This window comes from Halichoerus grypus, chromosome 11 (genome assembly GCF_964656455.1).
Source record: "Halichoerus grypus chromosome 11, mHalGry1.hap1.1, whole genome shotgun sequence".
Classification (NCBI taxonomy): domain Eukaryota; kingdom Metazoa; phylum Chordata; class Mammalia; order Carnivora; family Phocidae; genus Halichoerus; species Halichoerus grypus.
In genome coordinates, this window is record NC_135722.1 from 82,837,229 (window position 1) to 82,865,207 (window position 27,979).

Genomic DNA, 27,979 nt, shown 5'->3' on the forward strand with positions numbered 1-27,979 from the left:
CCAGGGCCGTGGCGAAAAAGGGCCGTGTGTTACTTAGACGGGGGGACTCAGTGCCGGCCTTCCGGCGCCTGGGTGGGGTTCCGTCTGCGGAGTCGTGGAATCAGTGGCTCGGGAGAATGGTGAATGAATGAGGATCAGGGAGAGAACCGAGGAGACTTTAGCGCAGGTTATGCAAGATGGAAATGGGGGCGTAGATAAGTGGGAAGGATTTGAGAGTCCCAAGTCCAGTTGCATCTGTTCTCCGCAAAAACCCCTCGGGGTTGAGACTCCGATTCCTCTCATCGTCTCCATCTTGCTCTGCGCAGTTTTCTGGGGGCAGGTAACGGAGCTGCGTCTTGTTTCTCTCGGTTGATTTGGAATCTTCTGCTCTTCAGTCCCCGCAGGGAAACCATGCCGAAACCCCGGAAGAGGCTCGCCGGGGCTGCTGGGCCTGCTGGGCCAGGTGAGCTGCACCCAGGCTGCAAAAAGGCAGCCCTGTAAACAAAGTTTCTGTAGGATCTGTTTAATACTGTTCACTTTCGGGGCACCTGGGTGGCTCAGTCGGTTGAGCGTGGGACTCCTGTTTTCCGCTCAGGTTATGATCTTCGGGTGGGATCGAGCCCCACTTGCGCCCAGTGCTCAGCGGGGAGTCTGCTTCTCGTCCCTCTCCCTCTGCACATACCCAGGCTCTCACGCACTCTTTCTCTCTCAAATTAATAAATCTTAAAAAAGAAATACTGTTCACTTTCGACTCCCTGCCTGTGGGGAGTATCCTTTGTGGATTGTTTTTTGTTAATGTTATCCCTAATTGCCCTCCATCTTCTCCTTTCCTCTTCCCACCAAGCTTATACCCAGAGCCTCTTCTGTTTGTTTATTGAAGCAGTAGCTGTTTGGTGTAGATACATGGTAGCTTGTACAAAGGTAAGGAACATACAGTTGTGTTCTCATGGAAAATGCAAACAGAAAGGGTCTTAGGAAACCATGGCTAAGAGTATGAGAGCAGGGAGGAACACCTTGAGAAGGAAGTGGAACTTGAGTCATCCTTAAAGAATGGGAAAGCTTTCCACAGCCAAAGAAAATGCGATGCTGTTTTTATATTCATCTTATATGGAAGATGAAGAACAGGAACAAAGCAAATGAAGGTAGAGAAAGTGCTTTTGGACTGACTACAATACATTGTGTTATTTAACAACACGTAATGGTGTTTGCAGTGTGCTTAACTCCAAAGGGACCACCTAAAAACTAAGCTAGGGAGGATCTAACTACTAGACATCTATAAATGATACTTAATGAGAGCTGCTGTAGGAGCTGGGACTTAATTCAGAGGTGGTGTGGTATAGTCATTAAGTGTGGATTCAGATAGACCAGGGTACAGTTCCTGATTATACTGTTTACTAAAATGTGTAACCTGGGACACATTTAGCAGACGAACAGACATCTCATACATTATGTAGATTAACTGAGTTACTGTTAGGGTAACAAATAGAGCTTATATAGTAAGAATTGAACAACTGTTAGCTATTGAGTGCCTACTATGTTCCAGGCACATTTTCTCTAATTCTCTTTGGAAAAAATCATCTTTGCCACGTCTACAAAGACCAGAATGAGCTGTCTTATCCAACATTTCTTGGCACCTTCAAGGAGCAGGCCACAAAGCACAGTGAGCAAGCAAAAAAGAACCATGAGATGGTGATGATAGTATTTACTGAGCATTTATTATAATGTCAGCCATTATTTAAGCCCATTGTTTGCACTACCTTATTTAATCTTCAAAATAAGTCTGTGGAGTAGGTGCTCGGTTTCCTTATTGTAGAGAGAGCCTCAGCAAAGGCCCAGAAGTGAGGGAAAGAAAAGAATTTACTTAGTAGAAACCAGGGACTCTGTCAGTCCTAACCCACAACCATGTACACTATTCTTATCTCACTGAATGTATAATCTAGGAGATACCCTGTAAGGTGGGCATTCCTGTGTCATTTTTATAGATAAACTGAAGTTCAGCAATTCAGCTGCTACTGCCAGTTATTGACAGATCCAGGATTTGGATCCAGGTCTGACTCCAAAGCATGTGCTTTCCCCACAACGGAGCATTACTTCTCAGCAGGCATGACCAGTTTCTTCTTTTTGCTTCTATTGCAGACAATAAGGGGCCAGCAGGGAAACGTACCAAGACTAAGAACCCAGTGGGGACATCAGCTACAATGGGTAACTCCAGCCCTGAGAAGACTTCAGCCTCTAAAAACTGTGGGAAGAATCTAAGCAGTTACTGGCTGATGAAGTCCGAGCCAGAAAGCCGACTAGAAAAAGGTGTAGATGTGAAGGTGAGACCAGGTACCTCTCTAATCCCTTCAAGCTGTTTTTTCAGATAAGAAGTGAATATGGGACACCACAGGGTTCCATCACCAGCTTCTCTGAAGGGTAGGGTTAGGGAAAAGATTATAAGGAATAAAATCAGCAGGACTTATTACCGGCAACTATCTGTTTTGTGAATCCTCTATCTAGGGCAGGGGGTGGCAAACTTTCCATAAAAGGCCAGATAATATTTTAGGTTTTCCGATCCTACGGTTGCTGTTTCAGCTCTGGTGTTGCAAGAAAGTGGATCTGGGCAACACGTAATCAGACGGTGTGGCTGTGCTCCGATAAAACTATTTACAAAATCAGGCGTGGGCACAAAGCTGTGGTTTGTCAACCCCTGACCTGGGCAGCATTTCAATCTTGTTGCCTTGTTCTTGCCACCTACCATACTCCTACGTATCTCTCTGCCAACTGTATATTCAGTGAATTAATATAAATCAATTTTAATAACAGCCTAGAGAAAATAGAAATATATAATACTTTAATGAGTGAAATACAAATAACCAAGATTATTTTATCATCTAGATTATCTATTCATCTAGTCCTTTTAATTAGCAAGGATAACAAGGGAGCGCAAAGCTTACTCTCCATTTGCCCAATAGAAGTGGCTCTGTGGGACCACTTCCCAGTAAGCTACAGGCTTCCACTACAGCAAGAAGTATCCTCAACACAGGGGAAGAAACTGTCTACTTCCATATATTACCAACTGGCCCCAAGACTGTTTAAGGAATGAATTCATTTCCTGTTGCCTAGTTCAGCATTGAGGATCTTCAAGCACAGCCCAAGCAGACAGCATGCTGGGATGGTGTTCGCAACTACCAGGTAAGAGGGTAAGAGCAGGGCCCGAGACCCGGGGTCGGAGAAATGCCTGCCTCCTTCCTAGGACTTATTCAGGAGCAAAATCTCTTGGCCAACATTGTTTTTTCCCCAGATCCCAACCCTAAACATGTATTCAAAACCACCTTAATTCCTCTGTATGCAGTTTACGAATGGCCTGTGTTCTGGCCAGTGTCTGCATACAAGTCTGGGTGTCCTGGCAAAGGCAAGTATTGAATTGGGGAGAAGCTGCAAAAAAGAAAAACTCATCTAATAAAAGCAGACTTGATTTCCGCTAACTAGTGTTTTCCAGCGGGTGAAGAGGATAGTTGTTTATTTTCCCCTGGGGTAGGCCCGGAACTTCCTTCGAGCCATGCAGTTGGAGCAAGAAGCGTTCTTCTACCATAGCAACTGCAAAGAGCCAGGCATCGCAGGACTTGTGAAGGTTAGTTTTACAAGCGTTGGTCTTAATCCCTCTCCCTTCAGGGAGACTTATTCATATAGATCTAAAGGAACACAGCTTAGATCAGTAACAGAAAGGAAGTACTCTCCTCCCCATCCCTGATGTCACAAGAATATGGAAAAACCACCCTGGCCCCTTCCAACACAGCAAGGACTATAACAAGGCACGCCTCATTTCAGGTCCCACTGGTACAGACTTCTCTTCATTTCTGTGCCTTGGTCTTTCACTCAAAAGCAGACCTGATGATAGCTCTTCCAAACCAGAAGTTATTAGGAAAAGATTATTAACTGCAGGTGGAAAAACAGTGGTACCAATAATAACCTTTAATACTTGGTTTTAAAACCTACTTTTAAGATTTTTGTCAAAACAGGTTTGATTTCCTATGCTTGCTCTAGACTCTGTATTATTTCCAGATATAGTGGCTCTATAGCAAAACAAAAGAGCTGAGTATGTGCAGGGTCAGAAGTGAAAGCTGGACTTGAATTAAAAATTGGCCATGGAGCTGCCTGTACGGGCATATGATTAGAGACTTGGTTTTGGTTTCAGATTGTGAAGGAGGCTTATCCAGACCACACACAGTTTGAGAAAAACAGTCCCCATTATGACCCATCCAGCAAAGAAGACAACCCCAAATGGTCCATGGTAAAGACAACTATTTTTCCTATTTCATGAGAGGAAAAGGATGGACAAAGAGAGGGAGGAAGAAGGTGTGTGGTGTCTTTAGGTTAAGGTACAGAGTCCGGCTCTTACACTCAGATGAGGTTACCCTGGCTCTGGGGATAAGAACAGAACACTGGCAGCCCTGCCCATAAGAACCTCCCACAAGAAGCTAAAACACACAGTGGACAGAATCTACCTGAACATATCTTTCTGTCATATAGGTGGATGTACAGTTTGTTCGGATGATGAAGCGTTACATTACCCTGGCTGAGCTCAAAACCCATTACCAAGCTCACAAAACCACTGGAGGCCCCTTAAAAAATATGGCTCTCTTCACTCGCCAGAGACTCTCAATTCAGCCCCTGACTCCAGGTAAGAGCGGGACCTTTGCTTTATATTATCCACATACCAGGAGGACTCCGTGAACTCGCATTTACTAGTGATTAAACTTGGGCACAGTATTTAACTTTTCTGAGCCTGTCTCCTCACCTGTAACATCCATGAGGGAGGAAACGTGTCTGGAGTTACGCATTACTATGTACCCACCACCCAGCAGTGCTTGGCACATAGTAAAATACTCCATAAATAGTTTTTGAATGAATGACTACCTGCCTCAGGAACAGTGTGAAATGCCTGGCACAACTTCCCTATTCAAGAGGAGACACACACCTAATACTTTGCTTTCTTCTCCCCTTCTTTGATAGAGGAGTTTGATTTTATTTTGAGCCTGGAAGAAAAGGAGCCAAGTTAACTGGGACACTGTTGCTGGAATGGGCAAGCCATTACTCAAGTCAAGCTTTTATAAGACAAAAGAAGGTGTGCGGCAGCTTGCATGTTATGTTCACCTGGGGTTGTGTACATCGGTGGTTTTCATGTACCTTTTCCAATAAAACATTAATATCAAAGTTGGGAAGCTTTCCTTTTAAAATGGCATTGGAATAGAATGCTCCACTGCAGAACTTCTGCCACTCGGTAAGGTGCAAGCTTACCTCTACCATCTTTCTTTACTATAGCAAATACCAGGGTGCGGGGTTCAGTCTGTTACCACCTACTGAAACGAACTTTTCGTCTTTCTACACCGGCCTTCCACACCTGCCCCTGAAGTCGTCCGGGTCCCATAGGGGTGTAAACCATCAGCAGTTTCAGCACAGGTTGCCAGATGAGGGTACAACTGTAATTCCTTTCTCAGCAATGTGCTTGTCTAAAACGGGTATTAATAAAACATCACTGTTCACCAGGGACCACAGCTATGGTGAAGGCAGGTGTTGTGTTGGAGTGGGAGTGGGTGGGAGTCTATCGCCCCTTGGGTGTGAGTGGGACAGTGTAAGACAAGAAACCACAGACCCTGGTGGACCATGGGCACAATGCCTCCAAGCCACAGGGGCTTCCTTTAATCAGAGACAACTGAAACAAGTGTTCTTTTTTTTTTTTTTTTAAAATACAGCCATTGAAAAGACGACACATTAAGAAACATGTAAACACTGCAGCTGCTTAATTACAAGTTGCACTGCTTGGTTTAGTACCTATGTACTCCCAGGTATAGGGACCTGTAAAGGTGGGGGCAGGGCCTCCCCTCACCTCCACAGTTGCACAGACAAGGAGTGAATGGGGGCAGAGTGAGGGAAAACAGAAGACCTGGCTTATGCACAGCTCCTGAGAGAATAAAATCAAATTCTACCTTCTAGTTCTCCCAGAAGAAAGGTTTAAGATGTTAGGAAAGTTGGAAAATTAATTTGGGTTGTTTTGGAAAGTTGGAAAATGAATTTGGGTTTCTAGTTAGAATACCAGCTATTATGGGAGGCACACCAGAGCTTAATCTCATGTTGTGGAAAAGGCAAGGAACACAGAACCTACCTCCCCCATACACTTAAGGCCCAACCTTGATAATCCAGGGGCAGCTGGATGGGAATCCTGATCCCATGGGATTGTCCGTCGCACCTGTACTTGGGGTCCAGCATGGGGGGGAACCACCTTACTTTCCTTGGTTCTGCTGTCCCCAGTCAACCTCAAGTGTCATCCCAGTATCTTTTCCACCAGTCGCAGTCCTGACCCAGGAGCCCTGCCCAGTCAGAGGCCCATGACTGCACTGATTTCTGAGGAAAAGAGGAGTCCAAATTTTCCACACTAAAGAATGACACAGGAACCAACCCCTCTGCTTTCCCAATTACGGACAACTTGGACCACCAAATATTGTACTTATTGGCCAGTGGGGTCTGCTTGAAGGGAAGGGAGGCCCACAGGTCATTTCCAGATGAGGCAGAAAAGGATGTCAACACCTTTACTCCAATAGGCCCACACACAGTGCAACAGAGGGATGTCCCCTTCTCCTTTAGCGTAACAAGAATACCCACAAGAGTTTTTATATATGTTTTTAAACAAAAACATCAATGGTCCTAAACTCTGGTCAGTCAACTGGTGAAGATGAAGACATAATTTGGCAAGCAGAATTATTCTGAAGTTGTGTAGCAGAGTCTTCTGCTGAGCCTCTCATCTCCCTCCTGGAACTCAGAGAGTGAGGGGACATGGGCAACAGTAAGAAACTTCCAAGCCCCAATTCCCAGAAACTAAATGGGGGTAGAGCAAGGAGTGATGAGGATCCATTCTTAGGGAAGCAAACAGATCAAGGCCCCTTCCCGGGATCTCTTAAAGGAAACAGATGCCCTTGTTTAGGTTTGCTGTAGCACACAGCAATACCCTAGAACCATCCAGCCCCAGGGGCTGGGGAGCACAGTCACGGGGCGAAGGCAGACAGCCACCACACACAGTCACCATACTTCTTCCTCAGTGGGCCCGGCTCGGCCTCCTGGGTTCGACTCTGCTGCCATTCATGCATGACCCTGACCCCAGGGTGTCTCTGCCCAGAATTTCTCACAGGTGAGGGGACAAGAGCCAAAGGCCCTTCCAGAGGCTTCTGTTCCAGGACGTTACTGGTAAGAGTCTGTAGAAGACGGAGAAGGGAGGTGCCTGGGTCCCAGCAGTGAGAGGCCAGAAAGGAGGTGGCTTGTGGAAACTTCAAAGCACCACATCCAAGACTCCCAAAGAGGTAGCTTCCTGATCTTGAGTCTCCCCCCGCCCCTGCCATTTAGGATAGGGTAGGGATAGTGGAGGAGAGAATAAGATGTGACTACCCCGGGCCCTGCTGGCAGCTCAGAATCCCAGGGACATGCTCAGATCCTGTATCAGGAAGCTCAGAGACCCAGGAGCCAAGGATGCCCGCTCTCTGCTCTCCTGTAAAATGCAAGGCAGCTGCGCACGGAAGGCCTCAACAGAAGGCTCTTTTCCCCAGAGAGACCAGCTACCGGGATGCTACCTCTCCCTATTCCCACATCAGCCGCAGAATCTCAAGGGGACTGCCTCCCAACCCAAGCCCCTTAGGTTCTTCAGAAAAAAGAATTTAAGTCAAAACACGATTTGTTTTCAGGTTGCAAGTAACGGGTCAGTTGAGCATCACACTGTCCTCCCCCTCCCCCAGCCGCTGGTGTTTGGTAGACGGGGGTGCTGGGGTGGAAGCCCAGCAGCTTCTTGGCCCTGGGGGCCTACTGCCTGCTGTTGTTGTCAGACAGCTGGCTGGGGGTCCGCACCTCACCCAGGGAGGCTGTACCCTCGAAGCGTTGTGAGGCGATGGCTGCCTGGTGGGACATGCTCTTCCGTACGATGTCACCTTTCCGCCACAACACCACTTCCTGCAGAATGGGGGGGGGGGGGCAACATGCTACCTTGAGAGGGAGGCATGGGAGTGGGGATTCCCAGAAGCTCCAACTTTCTCCTCTGCTTCTCTCTCCCTGATGAGAGCAGTTGTCCATACCACCCCAGGGCTCCGTCTGATGGTGTGGGCAGGGAGGGTAGAGTGGTCGCAGGGCCTGGGCCTGAGGAAGCAGACTCAACGTGTCAAGTGGGAACCCCCATTCTTGCTGTGGGACTCCCTCTCGGTGAACCAACAAGTGGCATAGAGACTAGTAAACTCTCTCCCCTGTACCATTCTGCTGAATCTGTCTAAAATGGAATCTGATCTTAGCAGGAATGAAGCCCTTCCCGTTCTGGCTCTAGGGCCGCCAGGGGTCTTGGGGAGGTGCCCTGGACTCACCTGCTGTTTGAAGTAGCGCCGTTCCTCCTCGTCTATCAGCACCAGATTGAGGTAATAGCGCACGGAGAACTTCTTGTTGATGTCCCGCATGGTGGGGGTGAGCTCGTAGCCCGCCAGGAAGAGCCGGATCGGAATAGACTCTCCTGTAAGGGCCAGGCAGGTGTCAGAGCGAAGGGCAAAGTGGCCCACCCAACCTGACACCAAGTCACTCTCTGCCCACAGCAGGGGAGATGCCACCTGAGCGTGTCATGGCACACTCAAGGGAATGCTTCTGCCTGGTGGGAATTCGCATTCTGCGGCTCAGTGATCTGCTGAAGCAAAAACGTGACTCTGCAGTGCCACTCCAGGTCCCGTTGTGTCTTCTCTCACCGCCCCGACGCAGAGACCCGTGAGTATGAACAGCACAGGATACTACTACTAAGCATCTTTTGATTATATGTAATGTGTCTAGTTGTTGGGTTTTCACAAGTCAACTGTCAAACCCCAGCTAACTCATGTCACCCAGCAATTTCGATGCCACCTTCCTCCATCCTAAATAGTGTATGCCCCCCAAAATACATCTGCACTCTGAGATGGATTGGCATGGTGGTATAGTGGTCTGGAAAAGAGAAAATCCTCATTCTGGCCTTAGTTCTCCATTAACCAGTTGTATGACTTCTGAGTTAGTCTATTGCTTTCTCTGGACCTTAATTTTCTCTTGTGGAAACCTGTGGAATCAGACTACATGGTATTTTTGATCTCTTTCAGCTCTAACACCCTGCCTTTCCTAATTTAAGTGAAATGAAATTAGGGCAGTAATTCTACTGAGAAAGGCCAAACCTATAATGTAGTCTAAAGCTAAATATAAAATGTGCCATTAATTATCTGCTGTTTTGTCTTATTTCTCAGAGAAAATGACAAGTCGCTCTACTTGCACAACTGGTGAAAAAATGGCACGTACAGAGAGTCAGGAGAGCCCAGTCCTACCCCCGCAAGGGCCTGCATGGTGACACTCAAGAACCTGCGGTCACTGTCCCCTCCTTCCACATGGAACACACACATGGGGTAAGCTGAATAAAACCGTGGCATCACCAAGCACTTCGAAATGAAAAAATACATTCTTCATGATCAGTGGCTGTGGAGCCAAAAGAACATAAAGATTGCTACTCCCAAATAATCAGATTCCCCAAACAACAAAGCTTTCAACTCCATTCATTCCAGATGTGATGTCAGCTCTGGGGGTGGGCAGGGCGGTGCTGTTCTCTGTCCCATTCCCAGTGCTGGCTGTGGCACCTGGTAGTGCTGCCCAGAGTATCTACACTGGTGAATGAATTCGGAGAACGAATCATTTTGACAGAGCTAGAACTGAGGAACACAAATGATTATTCTGCATTCATCTCTTGCTCCCTAGCAGCAGAGAATGCCAACAGGAAAAAGTGGTAAAATGTTCAAACTGTATGTGCTAAGCCAGTACTCTTCAAGCTTTTGTTGTTGTTATTTAAGAGGCATAACTCTTGAGATGCAATCTCCAATACAAGCTCAGTATGTAGACGAGGCCAAAGTGGCGCTTTTCTGGGTGAAGATGGGGAAGGAACTTGGGAGTTCCACATACCCAGCCTTCCTTTTCCTGTTTATTGGGATCCACAGTGAACAATTTGAGATGAGAAAGTAGGTGAATAGGAAATCTTACTTTAGCAGTATAACCCCTCGAGCCCCTCCAAAACTCTGTGCGGGGCCTTGGGGAATGGGTGAGGCAGCTGCGGGCTGCGTGCTAGGATGCTCACCTCTCACAGGTGCCCCGTCCATGATCTCATACTTGGCTATCGTGTCATTCTCGTGGTACACATTGGGGCCTGTGCCCGTCGTTTCCCGCTTGATGATATCTATCTCCATGTGCTTGATTTTGATTCTCACCAAGAGGAAGTAGATCTTTCCTACAATGACATCTTTCAAGTGGTATCTGGGGAAGAGAAAATAAGATGTGAATATGGCAGCCAAACTTTGCACATTTCCAGGTCTCCTGGGTTTTGGGGGAGGGGACACTGCCAAGTGGGTTGGCTGAAGATGGAGTCACAGTGCACACTCACCCATGTTCTTACCACAACTGCCCTTGCAGAATGATTTCCCAGTATGTTCTCTATTGGAATCACAGTAACTTCTGTCCCATTTTTCCATATGCAACTCACAGGATGTTACTCTTGCATGTTACATCACCCATTCTATCATAGCTTGCCCATCTGATCTATCTCCTCAGCACGTTTATTTCTTTTATACCTTTTGTGTTTGTATTGCTTTAGATGTCCTGATGTATGGGAGGCCAGCCCCACAAATGCAGGAACCAGGTCTTGCTCCTTCTCTCTGAGCTCACAAGATGTCTTTTGGGAACTGGACCTCAATCGCCTGCAGCAAACAGTTTTGTCTGCTGGATGTGACAGCCCAGGCAGGAGCGGTTGAGCAAGATGCATGTGTTATGCTCCATCAGCACCTTCTCCCTGGGCCCTGCTCACATGGGTTGTGCTCTGTGAGCTGTTACGAATTTGGCCATGCTGCGTAACGCTTTCTGACCTTTCCAGCATTTCACTTTGAGTTAGTCTGGAGTACCAGTGGTCTGCGTGTGCACAGCCCTGTGTCAGGCATATAGGAAGAGAGGAAAATCTTCAAACCTGAAGCTCAGAATCACGGGACAGGAGTGCTGGCAGGGACTTTAGAATTTAACCTCCTTATATTACAGGTGAAGAAAAGGAAGTTCAAAGAAGAAAGACACTTGAACAGGATTTGAGTAGGGGACAGACATAGGATATGAACCCAGGTACCTATTCCATCCCCACTATTTCATGCTGCCTTTCTGCTCACAGTCTAACTGGGAAGACTGCAGACACTCTCCGTAGATAACCTAAGAACACTTACAAAATCAAAATGGAGGCTGCTCGCAGTATTTTAGAAGGAATGCTAAGAGATCATAGATTCTAGGGGTTTTCAAACTTTGATAAATGGAACATTCCTTTATTCTAAATGAAATCCTATGCGGAAGCATTAATACATGAGAAACTCCTGTGGAGGGCCTAGAACCCTGGGCCCCACTCTTCTTTCACTTCATCCTTTCTGTGTGTGTTTGAAACCCGCCAGCCTGTCTCCACAAACATGATAGTACCTGCTAATCTTACCCCTAGGGCAATCCCTAACGGCAGAATGGGACTGTATGACATAGACAGTGCTCTTACACGGCACCCTGCTCTGAGAAGGCAGGACAGGTCTGAACACCCAGTTCCTGAGGTCAGGGGATGGACTTGCCGGAGCGCCCTTCACATACCACACCTGGTCTTCAACATCGTGCTGGCTGACAGCTATTCTGTGCTCCTCCTACAAGGTGGCACTGCCTGCCAGCCACCCCTTACTAGGTAGCTGGAGCGGGGGTGGGCACGCACTTTTGGTGGCTCCTTTCCAGAAGGCCCACAGAGCCCTGAGGCTGTGAGGAGAAAGGCGCAGAGGGCTGCTTCCTTACGTGTCCCTGCCTGGCCCAGATCAACCTCCCTTCCAGCTTGCCCCACCCCATTCCATAGGTGGGGCCTCACCAAGCAGGGCCCATTCTGGGTCACGAGTGGTTCCAGGCCAGGAGCAGGGGAAAAAACAGGCCTTTCCCCTCACCCCTGTTCTAGGAAGCATGTATGTAGCTAGTTTTTAAAAAAGCCCTGTTCCTAACCCCCACTATCTGACCCCCTGGATAATAGTGGGTCTGATATGAGGGTCTCCCGGTAAGAACCCTAGAGACTCTAATTCCTTTTTTTAGCTCTCTGTGAATAGAATACACTTTTACTTTTGCGTATCTGATTTTCAAACATTTTTAGGACTGTATTATATACTGAAAAGAAAGATGTTTGTGGTACATTTTTGAAGTGTCAGTAAGTTTCATGATTTGTAAGCACTTAAATTTTTTTTTTTTTTTTTACGATTTTTAAAATTCATTTATTTGAGAGAGAGAGTGAGCGAGCACAAGCAGGGGGAGCGGCAGAGAGAGAGGGAGAAGCAGACTCCCTCCAGAGCAAGAAGCCCAACGTGGGGCTCGATCCCAGGACCGCAAGATCATGACCTGAGCTGAAGGCAGATGCTTAACCGACTGAGCCACCCAGGCGCCCCGCACTTAAATATTTTCCTGTTTGGACAACAAACAGTTTAAAACGTACATGGTTTCCCAACTTGCCAGTTAGAATAATTTAAAGACCTTTACAAAAAGGCATCAGATGTTCTTTGCTATAATTCATTTAAGTTCAGGAGGAAGCAGCAAACTATGGCCGTTGCGTGGTTTCTTCACGTTGATTTCTAGAGACATACTGTATATAGGATACAAATGCTAACAGGAATGGTATTCTGAGATTATTTTCATCAGCAGAAGGAAAGAGCTGTATCTACATCCAAAACAAATAACCTCAGTTTGGCATGACCTTGAAAGACAATGTAGGATATTTAACTTAAATGTACCTTCTTAATTTCAGTTTAGTTTAAGTAAAATGAAGTTTAATTTCCTGGTCTACCTTTCAGCAGCCTGGCACATATATTCACAGTACCAGGTCAGTGGCCTCCCCTATAGCCTGGCACTATGAGCCAGCCAAGGCTCCACCCGTTTGTGTTCTCATCAGGTCCTATCTTAACCTCCCTCAATAGTTCTCCACAACCGTGGGGCCCCAGATACTTACTTGGACTTATTATACTCAAACTCAATGTGCAGGCAGTCCTCGATCCCAACCTCCATCTTGATGGAGGAGTTCAGCTCTGGGTACGTGCTGAGTGTGTGGACTACGATGTCCATCTCTTTGACAACATCATTGAGGCGGCGGCTGATGGTGGCTCGAAGGAAATACCTGTAGGAGATGGATGTGTCGTGAAGGAACACTCCCAGTCTCCACATGCTGCCTCGATCCATGCACCAAATAGACCCACTGGAGAGAAGCCCTTACAGTGGTTAACCTTTGGGGCTTTGTATTCCTTTGAAAATTTACCCCTGTGGACCCTCCTCCCAGAAAAAAATGAACATATGCACTACGCATAAAATTTTGCAATTATAGTTCCAGGGAGTTCAAAGACCTTCCCCCCAATTACCTTTTCGAGCCCATCCTCTGGGCTCAGAGCACTGCCCTAAATAAAAGTGATTTCTCTGCTCTATACTCCCACAGCAATTTATCCTAATGCCTTTCATGTCCCTCACCACTGCCTACCATGTATTTGTGTACGGGTTTTTCTTCAACTAACTCCTGGGTCTTCAGGCACAGGGATCTGTCTTACATTCTTATATTTGCATGCCTGTTTATTTAACAATATTCAGTCAATTAAACATTTTCCAAGTCCCTCAAGTTAAACGGGAGGGATAGGGAATGGAGAAGGTAAGTCAGCTCTTCATTCAGCAAATGTTTATTGCTAGGCATAAGATGAATAAGATACAGTCTTATGGGAAGCTCACAGTCCGCTGGGGAAGGTGGGCCAAGAAACAGAAATAATAGAACACACAGCAAGTGCTAATTCAGGTAGAGGAATCAAGTGTTATGGGGAGAGGAAAAAAGGACACTCAGGCAGAGCAGACCTTATAAGTAAAGCAGCAGAGGTGGGAGAGGTCCTGGTTTGAACAAAGAAAGTCTCTGGCTGAACCCTGGATCCCTGGGGAGGTGTTGCTGTGGTAGAGGACAAGTGGGGAAGAAGACAGAGACACAGCCCCTGAAGGGCTTAGCGTGCTAAGCCTGACCCTCCGGTCAGCTGCTCAAGCACGGCCAAATCCCAGCATCCTTGTCCCCTTGACTTACTCTATGCTAATACCCAGTGAATGGAGGAACACCCTCTTAATGATATTTTCTTCTAAACAAAACATAGATAATCTGCACTGTTCCTGGAGAAAGCTGCCAACCAGATCAATGATACATTTAGGCTCCTCTCCTCTGTGTGGCCCTGACCGATGCTCAGCAATCCTTTTATTCATCTCAGTAACTTCTGCCACATTCTCCAAGACACTTATTTGTTCCTAACCCTTTTCTAATTGCTCAGGCTCTCAAGCCTCCTCTCTCCCCTCTCCGTAGAAGACATAGCTTTTACTCTGCTGAGAAGAGGAAGGCCTTCCAAGTCAAGATTTTTAATTCTCTCCCTTCTCTGCTTTGTGCTGTTTCTTACTTTGGTCCTAAATGTGCGTCTGTATCTTTGCCCAACCTTTCCTCCTTCCAACAGCACCTCCGTCTCTCAAGACCCTTCTCCTCCTCCATCTGGCAGAATGACTTTCAATCTGGGTGCATATTACAGCCACCCTGGGGGGAGGTGCTTCCAAAATCCAGATGCCCAGGCAGAGCTGACATTTAACCACTCTCCAGAGGCACACAGGCATCAACATCGTCCAAAGCCTCCCAAGTGATTCTAACACGGGAGCTTTGGTAGAGAACTACTGCCTGGCATCTTGATCCTTCACGTTTTCCAATTTCCTCAATATATTGAATCTCTCTCCAGTAAAGCCTTCCTCCTTTGAGTTTATACCAAGGCCCAAACTCCTCAATCCCCAAAACACTCTCCAGGCCTTGCATCCCTGACTGTTTGTGAGGGACAGTGGTCGCTGAGGGGTCCTGTTCTAACCACCGCAGCTTCTTCCCTGCTGCCAAACCCAGTGGCCTTGCTTCTTCAGCTTCAGTTTTGACACTGGAGAGTAAAACATTTCCTCCTCCTTCTTGAAATGCTCTTCGCATGGTTCCACAGGAGGGCTTTACCTGCTTCACCCACCCCCCTTCCTATCCCTCTAATAGGTCCTGCCTGGGCTCTTCTCTCCCTCAGTTCTCCTCCTTGAAAAATGTACCAGTTTTTACCTCTGAGCAGAGGACTCCCAACAGTGCATTTCTCTGTCCTGAGTGCCAGGCTTGCATTTCCAATTGTCTAGTGAACTTTCATACCTCTCTATTTTGCCAGTGCTTTAGACTTTAAAATTGGATGAATCATCTTCACTACAAACCATCCCTTCTTCCTGATAGCCGTCTGTCTGCACCTACATTCACTGGTCAGTTCTGTTGCTGTCTGTTAAATTCCTCGTTTGCTGCCCACTCCCGCTGTGTCCACTACATAAGCGTCCACTGAGGTAAGACGCTCAGGACCTCGACTAGCCTTCCAACAATTTTGTCTCTGCGCTCTACCCATTCATCAAATAGGACATGTTGATTTTATATTAACCATCCAAAAGAACCACTCCCCCGCCTAAAAACAAAGAAAGTGGAGTCTAGAGCAATCTTTTCACATTTCCCCTCTGCCTAAGCAGTAAGATACAAGCCCTTCATCTGGAATTGACATCTATAAGCTGCCCTTAACTAATTTTCCCTTCTTGACCTCCTCACTTTCTCAACATGAATCCTAATGTCTTCATCTAATTGGACAGCAACACCTTTTTCTCTTTTATTCATATATTTATTTTGTGGTAAAATACAGAAGGAGTTCAGAGTATACCACTCCAAAATATGCCACTCTGGCATAACGATTATATTGAGCTGAAAGCAACTGACAAGAAGGAGATACAAGAAAAATTCTCTGCCCTCCCCACCCTCCACCAGGAAGAGCAGGACATTCTTACTCACCAGAGACAACTGTTAACCAGCCCAGAGACTGCACTAGAGAAATCCACATAACAAATCTTGCTAAAAGGATTTTTACCTTCCATTTGTTTCTCCCATATATTTACCTTCCCACAACTTGTTGTCCCTAGAAGCTCAAAGTCCCTTTCCTTTGTCTTGTCACTTCTCCGTAAAATTATCATTCTTCTGTGAAGATGCTTACATAAGCTCCAAGTCCTAACCACCCCTTTGCGTTACCAATCCCTGAGTTCCATGTGTATGCACAACACACATGTGAATCAACCGGTCTGCCTTTCTCTTGCTAGCCTGTCTTCTGTCAGTCTGATTTGCAGGGCCTAAGCCAACGAACCTAAGGTGGATAGAGGAAAAAGGGTTTTCTCCCCACCTACAACATATATAACAAAATTTAACATTTTAATTATTTTTAAGTATACACTTCAGTGACATCAAGTACATTCACATTGTTGTGAAATCATATATGACTTTTTATGACTGGCTAATTTCACTTAGCATAACGCTTTCAGCATTCATCCATGTTGTAGCATATGACAGGATTTTCTTCCTTTTTTAAGGCTGAATAATATCCCACTGTATGTATATACCATATTTTATTTACCCATTCATCTGCTGATGGAACTCAGGTTGGTCCACCTTTTGGCTGTTGTGAACAAGCAGCTATGAATGTGGGTGTACATGTCTGTGTTTGAGTCCTTGCTTTCACTTCTTTTGGGTGTGTACACAAAAGCAGAATTCCTGGATCATATGGTAATTCTATTTTTAATATTCTGAGGAATCACCACCTTTCTTTCTGACTTAAAAACATTTAAGAGCAATCCACTGTAAAAAATAAAATTAAATAGTAATAAATCCCACAGTCAAGCTTTGGTGACAACTAGATAATCCTCACGGTTGTGAAGCTTTTTCTGAGTGCAATTATGAAACGCTGTCTCTAGTTTGAGTAACATCAGTGATTACACCTCTCTGCAAAGATTGAAAAAGAAGAGCCTACAATCACTCTTCTGATGGAAGAGGGGAGACCAGGGAGAGAAGAGAAGGGGAGGGAAGTCTTGCTGTAGTCCGGACCACCAGGCCTGAAGGGATGAAGATGAGCTGATCTCATAAGATAGCATCAAGACCTGAACCAGGTGACCAGAGTGTCAGAGAAAGTCTGCTTTATCTCAGTGACATCACATAATCTCAGGTTATATCCAAGAGTCTAGAGCTTCTCTGGATTTTTTTTTTTTTTTTTTTTTTTTTTACCCCAGAGGCCCTGGAATCAGTCTCCATCCTCAGAAACTGGAACACTAAAAACAGTCCTATGTACTTAAACTGTGTTTATTAATTTTTTAAAAACTCGTCATACTGTGTCATGTTTTATGCTCCCATCACCCCAAAAGATGGAGGACCGATCTAGAACTAGAATCCAAATCTACTCTCCTTTTCCAGCGAGAAAGCTTGGTGGCCGGGCTTGGGCTCACATTGCTGTGTGTGGAGCTGGACTGAGGGTCGGTACTGCTGATGTACAGCCCCCGGTACGCTGGGGACAGCACGCAGCAGGGGCAAAAGCTGACCGCTGAATCTTCAGGAATTTTAAAAAACAGGTTGTTAAACATAGCAATTACTTAAAATTAAATTATAAAAACTTATAATTAACGTTATATGAAAAACAAAGGTAGTACATACTAAAAACCCATTGCTTCCTAATAATTTTGCTACATTTTGCAGTTCTCTCTGCTCTTGGGGGAATTTACATCTAGCTATGTCGGTGGCCACTGTACATCTCTCCCCAGCTCTGTAATCAGGGACATTAGGTTGGGAGCTTGATATTGGCCACTACAGAAACTGACAGTCTTCAGAAACTGAAAAACCAGGGCTTTTCCTCCCAGAGAGCCCATTGTTAACCATTTACCAGCACACCACCGCTCTCAAGCTCTCTTCCTTCTTGATACCCACATAAAAAGCCTCAGAAATGTGGACAGCTTCAGGGGAAGGTGAGGAAACAGCAGGCACAACTTACCTTAGTTTCACATTCTGGCCTGTGTATGACTCATACGGCTTCTCCACGTGGGTGAATTCAAAGTCGAAGGCCTGTGATTGGCTAATTTCTCCGGGCCGGGCCAAATCCTTCACCAGGGACACAAACTCATGGTGGTTCCCGCGGTCATAGTAGAGCTCTGGAGAGAAAGCATCAGCCTCTACTACCAGACCCCAAGCTACATGGGGCTTAGCAGGGAGGCTCCAGGATGCAGGATCCCCTCTTCTGAGAGAACTCCCCCCAAAACAAACTTTCCCTAGCCCTTGTTTTTGACTTCCTTTCTTTTCCTAATCTCACTCCTTCACTGCATTCTCCATATACTGATCTCCTCCCTTCCCCCACTTTCTACACATTTCCGTTTTATACAGAGGAATCCAGTGGCACAGTAAAAACCCAATATAACCCTGCTCCAGCATATCAGGGCAGTACCTTAGTGAGAGCTACATCAGGGGAACTGCTATCAAAAATACTACATTGCTTTAAAAACATTTCTAAAAATATTTCTAACTTTTGAACACATGTTCATAGTTCTTTAATCATATCCTAATAATAACCTTCTGAAGAAGCTAGGACAGGCCTTGTTACCCATTTAACAGAAAGAAACTGAGGCATAGCATGGTCAAATGATTGGCTTAGAGTCTCATTGCTGGCTGCAGAACTGAGATCAGAGCAGATTTCCTGCTAGAATGAATCTATTTCTATGACCTGGTACAATGGGAGTAAGAACATTATATTGTGTAAGGTTCTGCAAGAATTAGAGGAAGTAATGCAGGTAAAGGACTCAGAATAGTACCCAGTTGATAGCAAATATTCAAAACATATTAGCTGCTAGCTGTTATGATCCCTCAAAGAGGAATCCACATGGCCAATCTGACGCAGACGTTTTAGTGTTATTCCCTCCATCTAAATAAGGGGGGTTCCTCAACTTCGGTGAGCACCAAAATCAATTGGAGGGTTTGTTAAAACCAGATTGTTGAGTCCTGTCCCTAGTGTCTGGGCCCAAGAATCTGCATTTCTAATAAGCTCTCAGGGGATGCTGGTCCTGCTGGTCCAGTGACCACACTTTGAAAAGTATTGCTCTAAATTCATCCTCCTCTGGAAATAGTTCTGGCATTCAAAACTTAATTATGAGTTTATGCCATCAATTTATCCTCTATTATTTTATGCCTATTTGTACTCTGCCTTTTAAGCGTTAACTTTTCTAGATGCATGGTGTTTAGAGCTAAGGCCTAGCTCCTGGCACCCCCTCAGTACCTGGCCGTGCAGAGGGAACACTTAATACTGACTGTGAGTCTACATGGCCACATTACAGTCAAGGTACCACCCCTCGGGCATTTCTGGGCTCCAGTCCTATGCAAGACTACAACCTGTGACAAGGTAGATCAACAGGGGAAACAGATCCGGTAGAGTGCACTCAGTACTACTGCTGTTGGCTGCTTGGGGACAAAGAAACGGGTCCACAGAGAGGAGTGTCCAGGACAACAGCCTACTAGGCCAGTTCCCGTATCGCCAGAGCACAGCAGGCGAGCTCTCTCAGGGACAACCTGGGCTCAGGGCAATGGGGCAGAGCTGTTTTTGCATGGGTCCGCCTCAGACAGCACAAGGTCTGAGCCCCAGTTGGGACTGCAGCTAAGTGCCCAAGAAATGCAGTGTCCAGCCCTGCCCCCAGAGAGAACCATGCCCAGAAAGAGAAAATGGTTTCAAGTAGTGCTTTCAGTCTGAGTGCAAAATCAACCCCTTGCTGACCTAGGAGCTGGTCCTGACGAGCCTATTCCATAGGGAGCCTTTTTTTTTTCTCCAGACAGGGAAGCATTCTAAAGCAGAGTGGGCTCTGTCCTAAGATTCGTCCAACTCAGGAAGGTGGCATTAGTGTGGTTTAATCCCAAACTAGTGCTGCCACTTCTGTAAGAATTTACATTGTATTCTGTGATTATAGTTTGTTGCTGATTTCCTATACAGTTACACTTTAATCCACTTTATATTACAACCACCTCTCTTCCAAATACTAAATGGAATCAGTAGCAGGCAGCATTCTGGGTAGTGAATAATAATCTACAAAATCGCTAAATGGAAGACCACACTTACAATCTATGGGGGAAAGGACAGGGAAAGGTGAACAATCCATTGCTTCTATTTTAAAATCCAATAACTATGTCCCCCAATAAATGTAAGGAAGTACAGTGATCAGGTAGGAATAGAACCACTGTGACAAGGGCTCCTTCACTTAACTCTCACTGGTCCATTGCTACATAAGTCCTTGTTGATGGTCCTGACACCTACGTGGGAAGTGACCCCTGAACTGGTGGACCTGGTGTCTTAGCTCCCAAGCACTGGATTCTGGCCAGAGTTTCAGGTGACAGAAGCAGGCAGAGCACAGCCCCAATGTCCATGAACTTTAAATGAGAAATCCCAGAGTTGAGAAAAAGATGTAAAGAGAAAGATGGAAAAATACACAGTTGTGATCACACATACCAAAGGCAACATGAGAAACAAAACAGAGGCCCAAGAGCGCTCAGAGAGCATGCAGACGGCCAGCATCTGAGAATCCTAGCAAGGTTATGCCTGACCCAACAGGGGCACCTGGCTGTGGCCACCTTTGGCAGGAGAGGTCCTTTCCTGCATAGCGTCACGTTCTCCCTAGTGCTTTTCCTCCTGGACACATGTTAATACTAGCTTGGCATTAAATGTCGCAGAAGAGTGGCAGTGTGTAGCCTGAGTGGAGCTGGACTGGGCTTTTTAATTTATAATTTATACGCCATTTGCAATGCTCTTGCAAACACTGTGGTACAAAGGGATAGAAATAGCAGCCATACTTTGCTATTTGCCGGAAAGTTCGGTTTCCTGTCACATAAATTAGAACAGAAACTAGAAGGCTGTTTTAGCAAGAGGTTGGGCCATCAAGAGGCTATAAATTGCCTATATTCTATCCCAAAGATGCAGTGACAAGTCATCCCTGGTTCTCCCCAACATCCAAAGCCCTCAGCAACCAAGCATCTCAAGCTAGAAGTAGGAACTGACCACGTTTTTTGTTAAGGTAACTTCCCTGTCTTGAGCCTCTTTCTTGATTCCAACAGGAGGAAGTGACTTTTGTAGTCAGGATGTTTTCATGATGAAACTTGCCACCAACGGCTGAGGAGTGAATTTGCCACTTTGGAAGGAAATTGAGCCAGCTTTGCATCACAGGTTCATCATTAGAGAGCCTGAGACCTGCTACTGGGCTGGGACTATGTTTGGTCCAAGCTTCATGCAGGTCTTAGAAGAAACATTAAGTCAGCAAGGGCAAAAAGACCTCCAAAGAGCCCCGTCCCGATTTTCCCAGCCACTATCTGCTGACTGGCAACCCCATCAAGATTCATGCTGGCCACATCCACTCAGATCTCCTGGACCCTGGTACACTTGCTAGAGCAGTAACACCTCTGGGCTGCCCATCCCCAGCAAGATGCAGCTCTGCTCGAGCCCTGAAACAACTCACTAATAGGCCAGAATCAATCCATTTAATCTCAATGTGCTTTTTACTTAGATTTTCATGGGTTAATGAAATAAAATACAGAAAGCCTCTGGAGTTTTTAGAAGTACAGGCTTGGGGCGCCTGGGTGGCTCAGTTGGTTAAGCATCTGCCTTCAGCTCAAGTCATGATCCCAGGGTCCTGGGGTTGAGCCCCACTTCAGGCTCCCTGCTCAGTGGGGACTCTACTTCTCCCTCTCCCTCTCCCCCCAGCTTGTGCTCTCTCTCGCTCACTCTCTCTCTCAAATAAGTAAATAAAATCTTTAGAAGTACAGGCTTGACTGGTACTGATGGGTTCAGATCCATCCAGTGTCATTACTTTTTTTTTTTAAGATTTTATTTATTCATTTGAGACAGAGCAAGAGTGGGGCGGGGGTTGGGGGGAAAAGCAGAGGGAGAGGAAGAAGCAGACTCCCAGCTGGGCAGGAAGCCCTGGAAGTGGGGCCAGATCCCAGGATACCAAGATCATGACCTGAGCAGAAGGCAGATGCTTACCTGACTGAGCCACCCAGGCGCCCCCAGTGGCATTACTTTTAAAACTTTTTTAAAAATCCAGATTATTATCTATTTGGTTTTGGAGGACAGGGGTATTCATATCTGCCCTCCTTTGTAAGTTTGACCTTCTAATTACCTTTGGTTTATTTAACCCCATTAGTCTCCAAGACGGCCCAGCTCTACCTTATATCTTGCATTACAGTTCCCCAAATGAATCCAGCTGAAAAATGGTCTCTCCTAACAATGAAAAAATTTCCCTCCGTGCTTCTTATATACCACATTGCATTTTTCTAAAATGTAGGCCCTCCCATGCTAGAGTGACATGGGAGATGCCCTCCCCACACATTGTTGGTTTTGTTACAACAGACCAAGCCATTGGAAAAAGCACCCTAGGTGCAGGAAGAAACCCAACGTGGCTCAAAAACTTACTGAGGGTAAGAGAAAACATAGACAACACAGGTGAATAAATAAGACCTTCTTATACTCTCAGGGGGCAACACTCAAACTGCAACATCCAAGTAGTCGGCGTAGAACTGAGTGAATCACAGGTCCGACGACTCTTATTTTCTTACATACAGGGAGAAATCATCCTCAACCCGGCATAAGAAAGTGTGATCAAAGAAATGTGCAACAGCAAGTGAACCGACATCAGCTTTAATGTTTCTGTGCCCTAGTTCCCTCAGGGAAGAGGCTGTGCGCTGGTGCCTGCTGGTTGGTGAGTCGTCTTAGTTCTCAGTGGCCTAGAGTAAGGGCCACACCTAGCTTACCAATGCCTCGGCCCCAAGCGCCAGCAGGAAGCCCTCCCTCTTCACAGTAAGCAGCAAAGCAAACCTGCACTCCCCCTTTCCTTCACTCAGGTAACTCTGGTTTATCTAGGAGGGGTTGAGAAAAAAAATCCAGAGAACAGCTCCTGTAAATTCCTAGATCTCACCACATATCCAGTCAGCAAATATTTATTGAGCACCTACTTTGTTTAGCCACTGAGACTAGAGATTAGCCACCACATTGATGATGGACTGAAGGCAGTCCCTGGTTTTCAGGGACTCAGAATTTAGTGAGGAAAGCAGACCAGAGGAAAAAAAATCACAAGTTTGTCACATCCTGTTTGAAAAGAGGTACTCATGAGGCCTGTGGAAGAACAGTGGAGGAAGGGCTTGAGTCAGCCTGGGGAGCTTGCGGAAGGCTGTCGGGATACCATGTCTGCTGGGCACTTTAAGAATGGGTAAAAAAAATTAAAAAAAAAAAAAAATGGGTAAGAGCCTGAGTGCAAGGTCATACCTTGCAGCAAGATGTTCCCATACAAAGGGAAGATACCAAGATTCCAGAAGGAACTATTTTGAGGAAACTATAAGAGGTGAGGGTTAAGGGTAAGGGAGAGATGAGGCTGGGGAGAAAGGCAGGGCTATTCAGGAAGGAGCCGGTATACTTTTGCCCTTTAACCAATAGGAAGTTGATGAGCAGAATTTTAAGGAGGGGACTGACAATGTCAGAACTGCCTTTTAGAAAGTTCACTCTTACAGAAGATGAACTGAAAGACGAGGAAAGCAAAGGCAGGAAGGCCAGTTAGGAGGTGGCCACAAAAAGAGATAATGAAGGCAGCAGTGCTGGCAAGAAGAGGAAGCGCAGACCGGGAATGTATTGGAGAGCTGTTGGAGAGCCGACTGGGCGTGTGGGAGGAAGACTTAGTCTAAAATGACTTCCAGATCTTGGAGGCTGAATGGACGCAGGTGACATAGGCCACAATGGAGCAGACAGGACGGGAAGCAGGTCTGGGGCTGGAGCAGAGAAAGAGCGAGGTTTCTGTTTTGGATGTGTTTCTGAGGGACCTGTGGGGTATCCACGTGGAGGTGCCTAGCAGGCAGTTGGAGACAAAGGCAGGGAACTCAGTAGAGAGTTCACGTCAGGACAAAGAAAGAGGTTGGTAGTCATCAGAATATAAAAAGACACAGAAGTTATGGGTGCAGATGAGATTGCCAGAGTAAGTTATAGAGAAGGGACAGGAAACAAAAGTTACCCCTGTTCCTGCCTACCTCTAAAACCAAGACCGAAACAGGAGCTTTTCTGAGCAGGGGCTGGGCCACTATGAGGAATGGGGTCCAGAGAGGTCCAATGCAACAGAAAGCCAAACAGCTGTCTCTGCAAGGACTCTGTGTAGAGTCCCTCTCACAGGTTTCCACTTGGGCTAACATGTCGTTAGGGAGAAGACAATGGAAGGCAATGGGGGAAGGCAGACAAGTAGACCAAAGGGAAGGTTAACCTGGTCCAAACATTCCCCATGGACCATCTGCACAGGAATCGGGGTGACTGCAAGGTGACATGTTTTAAACATCTAGTGCCTGGAAACTTCTTGATGGGTCAAGCTTAACAGGGAAAGAGAAAATGACAATAATCATCTTAACTTCCTTTTACAGAGTACCTATTATGTGTGCCAAGACCTGCACATCACATATATTATCTCTAGTCCTCACAAGACCCTAGCAAAGACTGTGCTATTATAAACTGAGCCCTATCTAATTTAAGTTACCCTGTCTGCATGACCCTCAATCATGTACCAGGCTGTCCTTCTAATGAATACACAAGTGGGACAAATATACTTTCATCAAGAGGAAAAAGAAATTAATCATAAGGATAAGACGGTTAATTACATAAAGCACTTGCTTTTCAAGCTGTGGAACTGTTCCCCAGAAGAAACGAAGGAAGGAGGGGAGGAAAAAAGAAAGAACCAAATCCAAGAGACTATGGCTTATAGAACATTTTTGAGTTAAAATGGAATTCAATGAGGAAGGCGGACAAGGCACAATGATATCAACTTTCTTACTCTCATACAGCAAGACCTATACTGTGCATCATTCACAGAGCCAGACCTAGGAGCCAGATCAAAGCTCCACCCACTTCATTCATAGTCAAAGAATGCAATGAAGGAGAAAACCACACTACCACAACCTTGGCGAAGTTACTCACTATCCTCGCTCTGGTGCCCTGAGATCAGTCGACTGTTGACACTGATAGACCATACTCTGCATGAAGCATTATCCCTTGACAGCTCAACATTATTCTCACAAGGTGATTTTGTTATCCCTGCCTTACAGGTGAGAAAGCTGAGGCCTAGAGAGGCACAAAGCTTCCTCAAAGTCACAGGGTCAACAACAGCCCACAGTGCTCGGGGGCTCAGGAAGAGTTATCAATAGAAGCTAAATGGTTGGGAGAAAACCCAGCAGGGATGATGATTCAAGGAGTTAGACAAGAAACCAGGCAGGACAGATATGCAAGTAACTCCCTCAACTTCCCTTTCACTTAGACTAGAGGGAGGCCTTGACTCCATTCCCCTGAACAGCTTATTTCACATTGCTGGGGTGGGGGACACTCTGGTTATCTTTCATGTGTTGATGAGGTATCACGACCACCTGGAGTGATGGTATGACACAGACTAAATGTGCCTGTTTATACACTCATATTACAGAGCCAAAGAAACCATGCAAAAACTTTAAAACTACTAAGTAGGGAAGTACTTCTCAACTATCTCATACATTATGCTTAGCATAAAATGCTTTGGATTCATCCTGTCTACCTAGTGGTCCTTTACTAGGGGTGATTTTACCCTCCAGGGGACATAAGGCAATATCTCAAGACATCTCTGGGGGTGCTTTTTGGGGGTGCTTCTGGTATCTGGTGGGTCAAGGCCAGGTTAATATCCTGCTAAATATCCTGAGACAACAAAGAATTATCTAAAGCCCAAAACGTAAACAGTACTGCTGTTAAGAAACCCTATTCAAGCTAGAGGTGGGAGAGAGCAGAGGGTATGAAACTCACTCTTTAGCCCCTTTCCGGTACATAAAAGGCCACCCAAATTCTGGATTTAAAATAGCAAAAAGGTTTCCTCTATGATCAGCCAGTCTTCGACCTAATTTCATTTTCTCAAATACCAGAGGCAAACACTTCAGCCAGAGCACTGGCCATAGACTCCTTTTTCCAGGATTCCTCCTACCTGTGCCAGTGTTTCCTGCCCCTATAAAACAGGAGACCAGATTCTGTTTCCTGCCCCTGTAAAACAGGAGACCAGATTCTTTGCTGAACTCTCAGGATATGAGAGAGAGTATTTAATGAGCTTTCCCAGGAAGTCTGTAAGAACAGGGTCATATATGCAGCCTTTGCTACAGGTATGAATCTTTTGCCAGAAGTTTTTTTCAGCCCACATGAGTATTTACTGTGAATCTACTCCTGACCTAATGACAAAGACCATTTATTTCAGAAGTACCTGAGAGTTTCTAAAAACACAAAACTTCAAATAGAATTAGAGACAACCCCACTTTGACCGGCAGCTCCCAAATCTTCTGTATTGTTACTGCCTTTTACTTAGTTTTAATTATTAATAATTATGTTTGAAGATTGTTAGAGCATTGAGAAATTTTGATCATTTAATTTTGGACTTGGACCATTTTTTTGTCTGTAAAGAGAAAATTAGTCAACTGAAACTAGCTAGCATTCTAATGAAGAAGTCTTAGAAACACAGGCTAAGTAGACAGAAAGAAGACTGCAGGGCTTCTTTCTCAAAACAGGTCCAAGGATAGGAGATCAGAGCTAAGGTGAGACAGAAGGGTGGTGAGCTCTCTCCCACATCACATGTAAAAGAAAAAGGGGGTGGATGGGAGTGAACTAAGTGAGGCACAGAGGACCAGCTTAACTTGGGTCTGACAGCTGTGGATGTCCAGACAATGGCAAAAGCAGTACTGGAGAAAGGTCTCCCCCTAACAAACCCACCTGCAGACTATGGCAGGAGCATCTCACTCGGAAATCCTAGAGGCAGGAAGCATAGCTGAGCGCACGCCGAAGGGACAACTAGGGTATCCCAAGGCAAGGTGCCCACAACAATGAGGCTGTCGGCAGGGATGCTCCCCGTCGCCCTCGGCCACCCCCACCGTCCTGGCGATGCGCTGTCACTTTTGGCAGGGAAACCGGCAACGCAGGGGCAGTCGCCGGCCGGCGGGCCTCAGACTGCAGTGGACAAGGGGCTTCGACAGGCCTCACCGGAGCTGGGCCCGGAACCACCCCACTCCCCCACCCCCAAGTCGGCGCTCTGGCCCGGCGGAGGCGGCCGGGGAGGGAGGCCCGGGGTGCCCACTCACCGATCTGCCCGATGAACTCGATCTTGATGCCCTGGTGCTCCAGCCGCTTGTTGGGGTTCTTGAGTGCGAGGCTCACCTTCCCGGAGACCGTCTCTCCGTCGTAGAAGAGGAAATATTTCTCCTTCTTCCCGTCCTCCGTCTTGTGCTCGGCTCGCTTCCTACTCTCCGCATCGTTCAGCAAGATTTCCACCTCCACGCTCTGCCCAAAGCCGAAGAAGCTCATCTCACCGCCGGGCCGGGCCGGGCCGGTCTCGGTAGGACCGCTCCTCTCTGCGGGGTGGGGGCCCTAAGCAAAGGCCGGAGGGCTGGACGCTGGACCCAGCTCTCTGCCAGACGGGGGGCGACGGCACGACTCCCGGCTCCACGGGGAGGGCGCAGGGCCGGCTGCAGCGCCCTGGGTACCAGTGCTCCGCGACTCGCCACTCCCGGGCGAGCCCGAGCCGCCAGCGGCAGTGAGGGGCTAGGGCGGGCAATGCAATTGGAGGCGGGCAGTAAAGAGCCCGGGCGTGCGTCGCCGCTGCCGCCCACCTGGTGGGGTGCGGCGCTGAGCAGCACGGCGAGCCAGCCCCGGCCTCTGGCAGTGCAACGCACCGAGGTGCTTCGGCGGCTCTGGGCGGGGGTGCGGAGGGGCGGGGGGGGGCGCCAGTCTCCAGCCCGGACACGCCGGAGACGCCGCGCGCATGCGTTCGCCTCTGCCGCTGTAGCTTTCGCCACCCGGCCGCCGGGAGGTGTGCTCATTGCGCATGTGCAATGGTAGACAGAGCGGCCTGTCTTTCCCTTAGTTGACATGGCAGTTACAGGCTTTTTCCAGGATTCGGGGCCAGACGTCCCGTAAAATTAAAAGAACTGCAGATACCCTTTCGGGTGCTTTTGTTTTGTTTTGTTTTGTTTTCCTTTATTTTTTTAGCT

The 27,979-nt window shown here is 46.7% G+C and overlaps 2 protein-coding genes across 4 annotated transcripts; one reads left to right on the top strand and one right to left on the bottom strand.

Moving 5' to 3' along the window:
- The first annotated feature begins 93 nt into the window (after window positions 1-93).
- On the top strand, window positions 94-5,175 carry THYN1 (thymocyte nuclear protein 1). Of its 3 annotated transcripts, XM_036088143.2 has the most exons (8): window positions 94-166; window positions 375-442; window positions 2,116-2,297; window positions 3,085-3,153; window positions 3,500-3,592; window positions 4,157-4,252; window positions 4,492-4,642; window positions 4,975-5,175. In XM_036088143.2, the coding sequence occupies exons 2-8, from the start codon at window positions 391-393 to the stop codon at window positions 5,019-5,021; spliced, it is 690 nt and encodes a 229-aa protein (XP_035944036.1). In that variant the 5' UTR covers window positions 94-166; window positions 375-390; the 3' UTR covers window positions 5,022-5,175. The 3 variants fall into 3 exon arrangements, with proteins under 3 accessions (XP_035944036.1, XP_077914875.1, XP_077914874.1); XM_078058748.1 differs by lacking the exons at window positions 94-166; window positions 375-442 and adding an exon at window positions 862-1,121; XM_078058749.1 differs by lacking the exons at window positions 94-166; window positions 375-442; window positions 4,157-4,252 and adding an exon at window positions 583-1,121.
- A 444-nt stretch (window positions 5,176-5,619) lies between these two features.
- Window positions 5,620-27,698, bottom strand: VPS26B (VPS26 retromer complex component B). Its single transcript, XM_036088141.2, has 6 exons — window positions 27,071-27,698; window positions 17,931-18,087; window positions 13,025-13,189; window positions 10,118-10,293; window positions 8,355-8,497; window positions 5,620-7,953 (listed from the first exon to the last, which is right to left on the bottom strand). The coding sequence occupies exons 1-6, from the start codon at window positions 27,291-27,293 to the stop codon at window positions 7,807-7,809; spliced, it is 1,011 nt and encodes a 336-aa protein (XP_035944034.1). The 5' UTR covers window positions 27,294-27,698; the 3' UTR covers window positions 5,620-7,806.
- Between the last annotated feature and the right edge of the window lie 281 nt (window positions 27,699-27,979).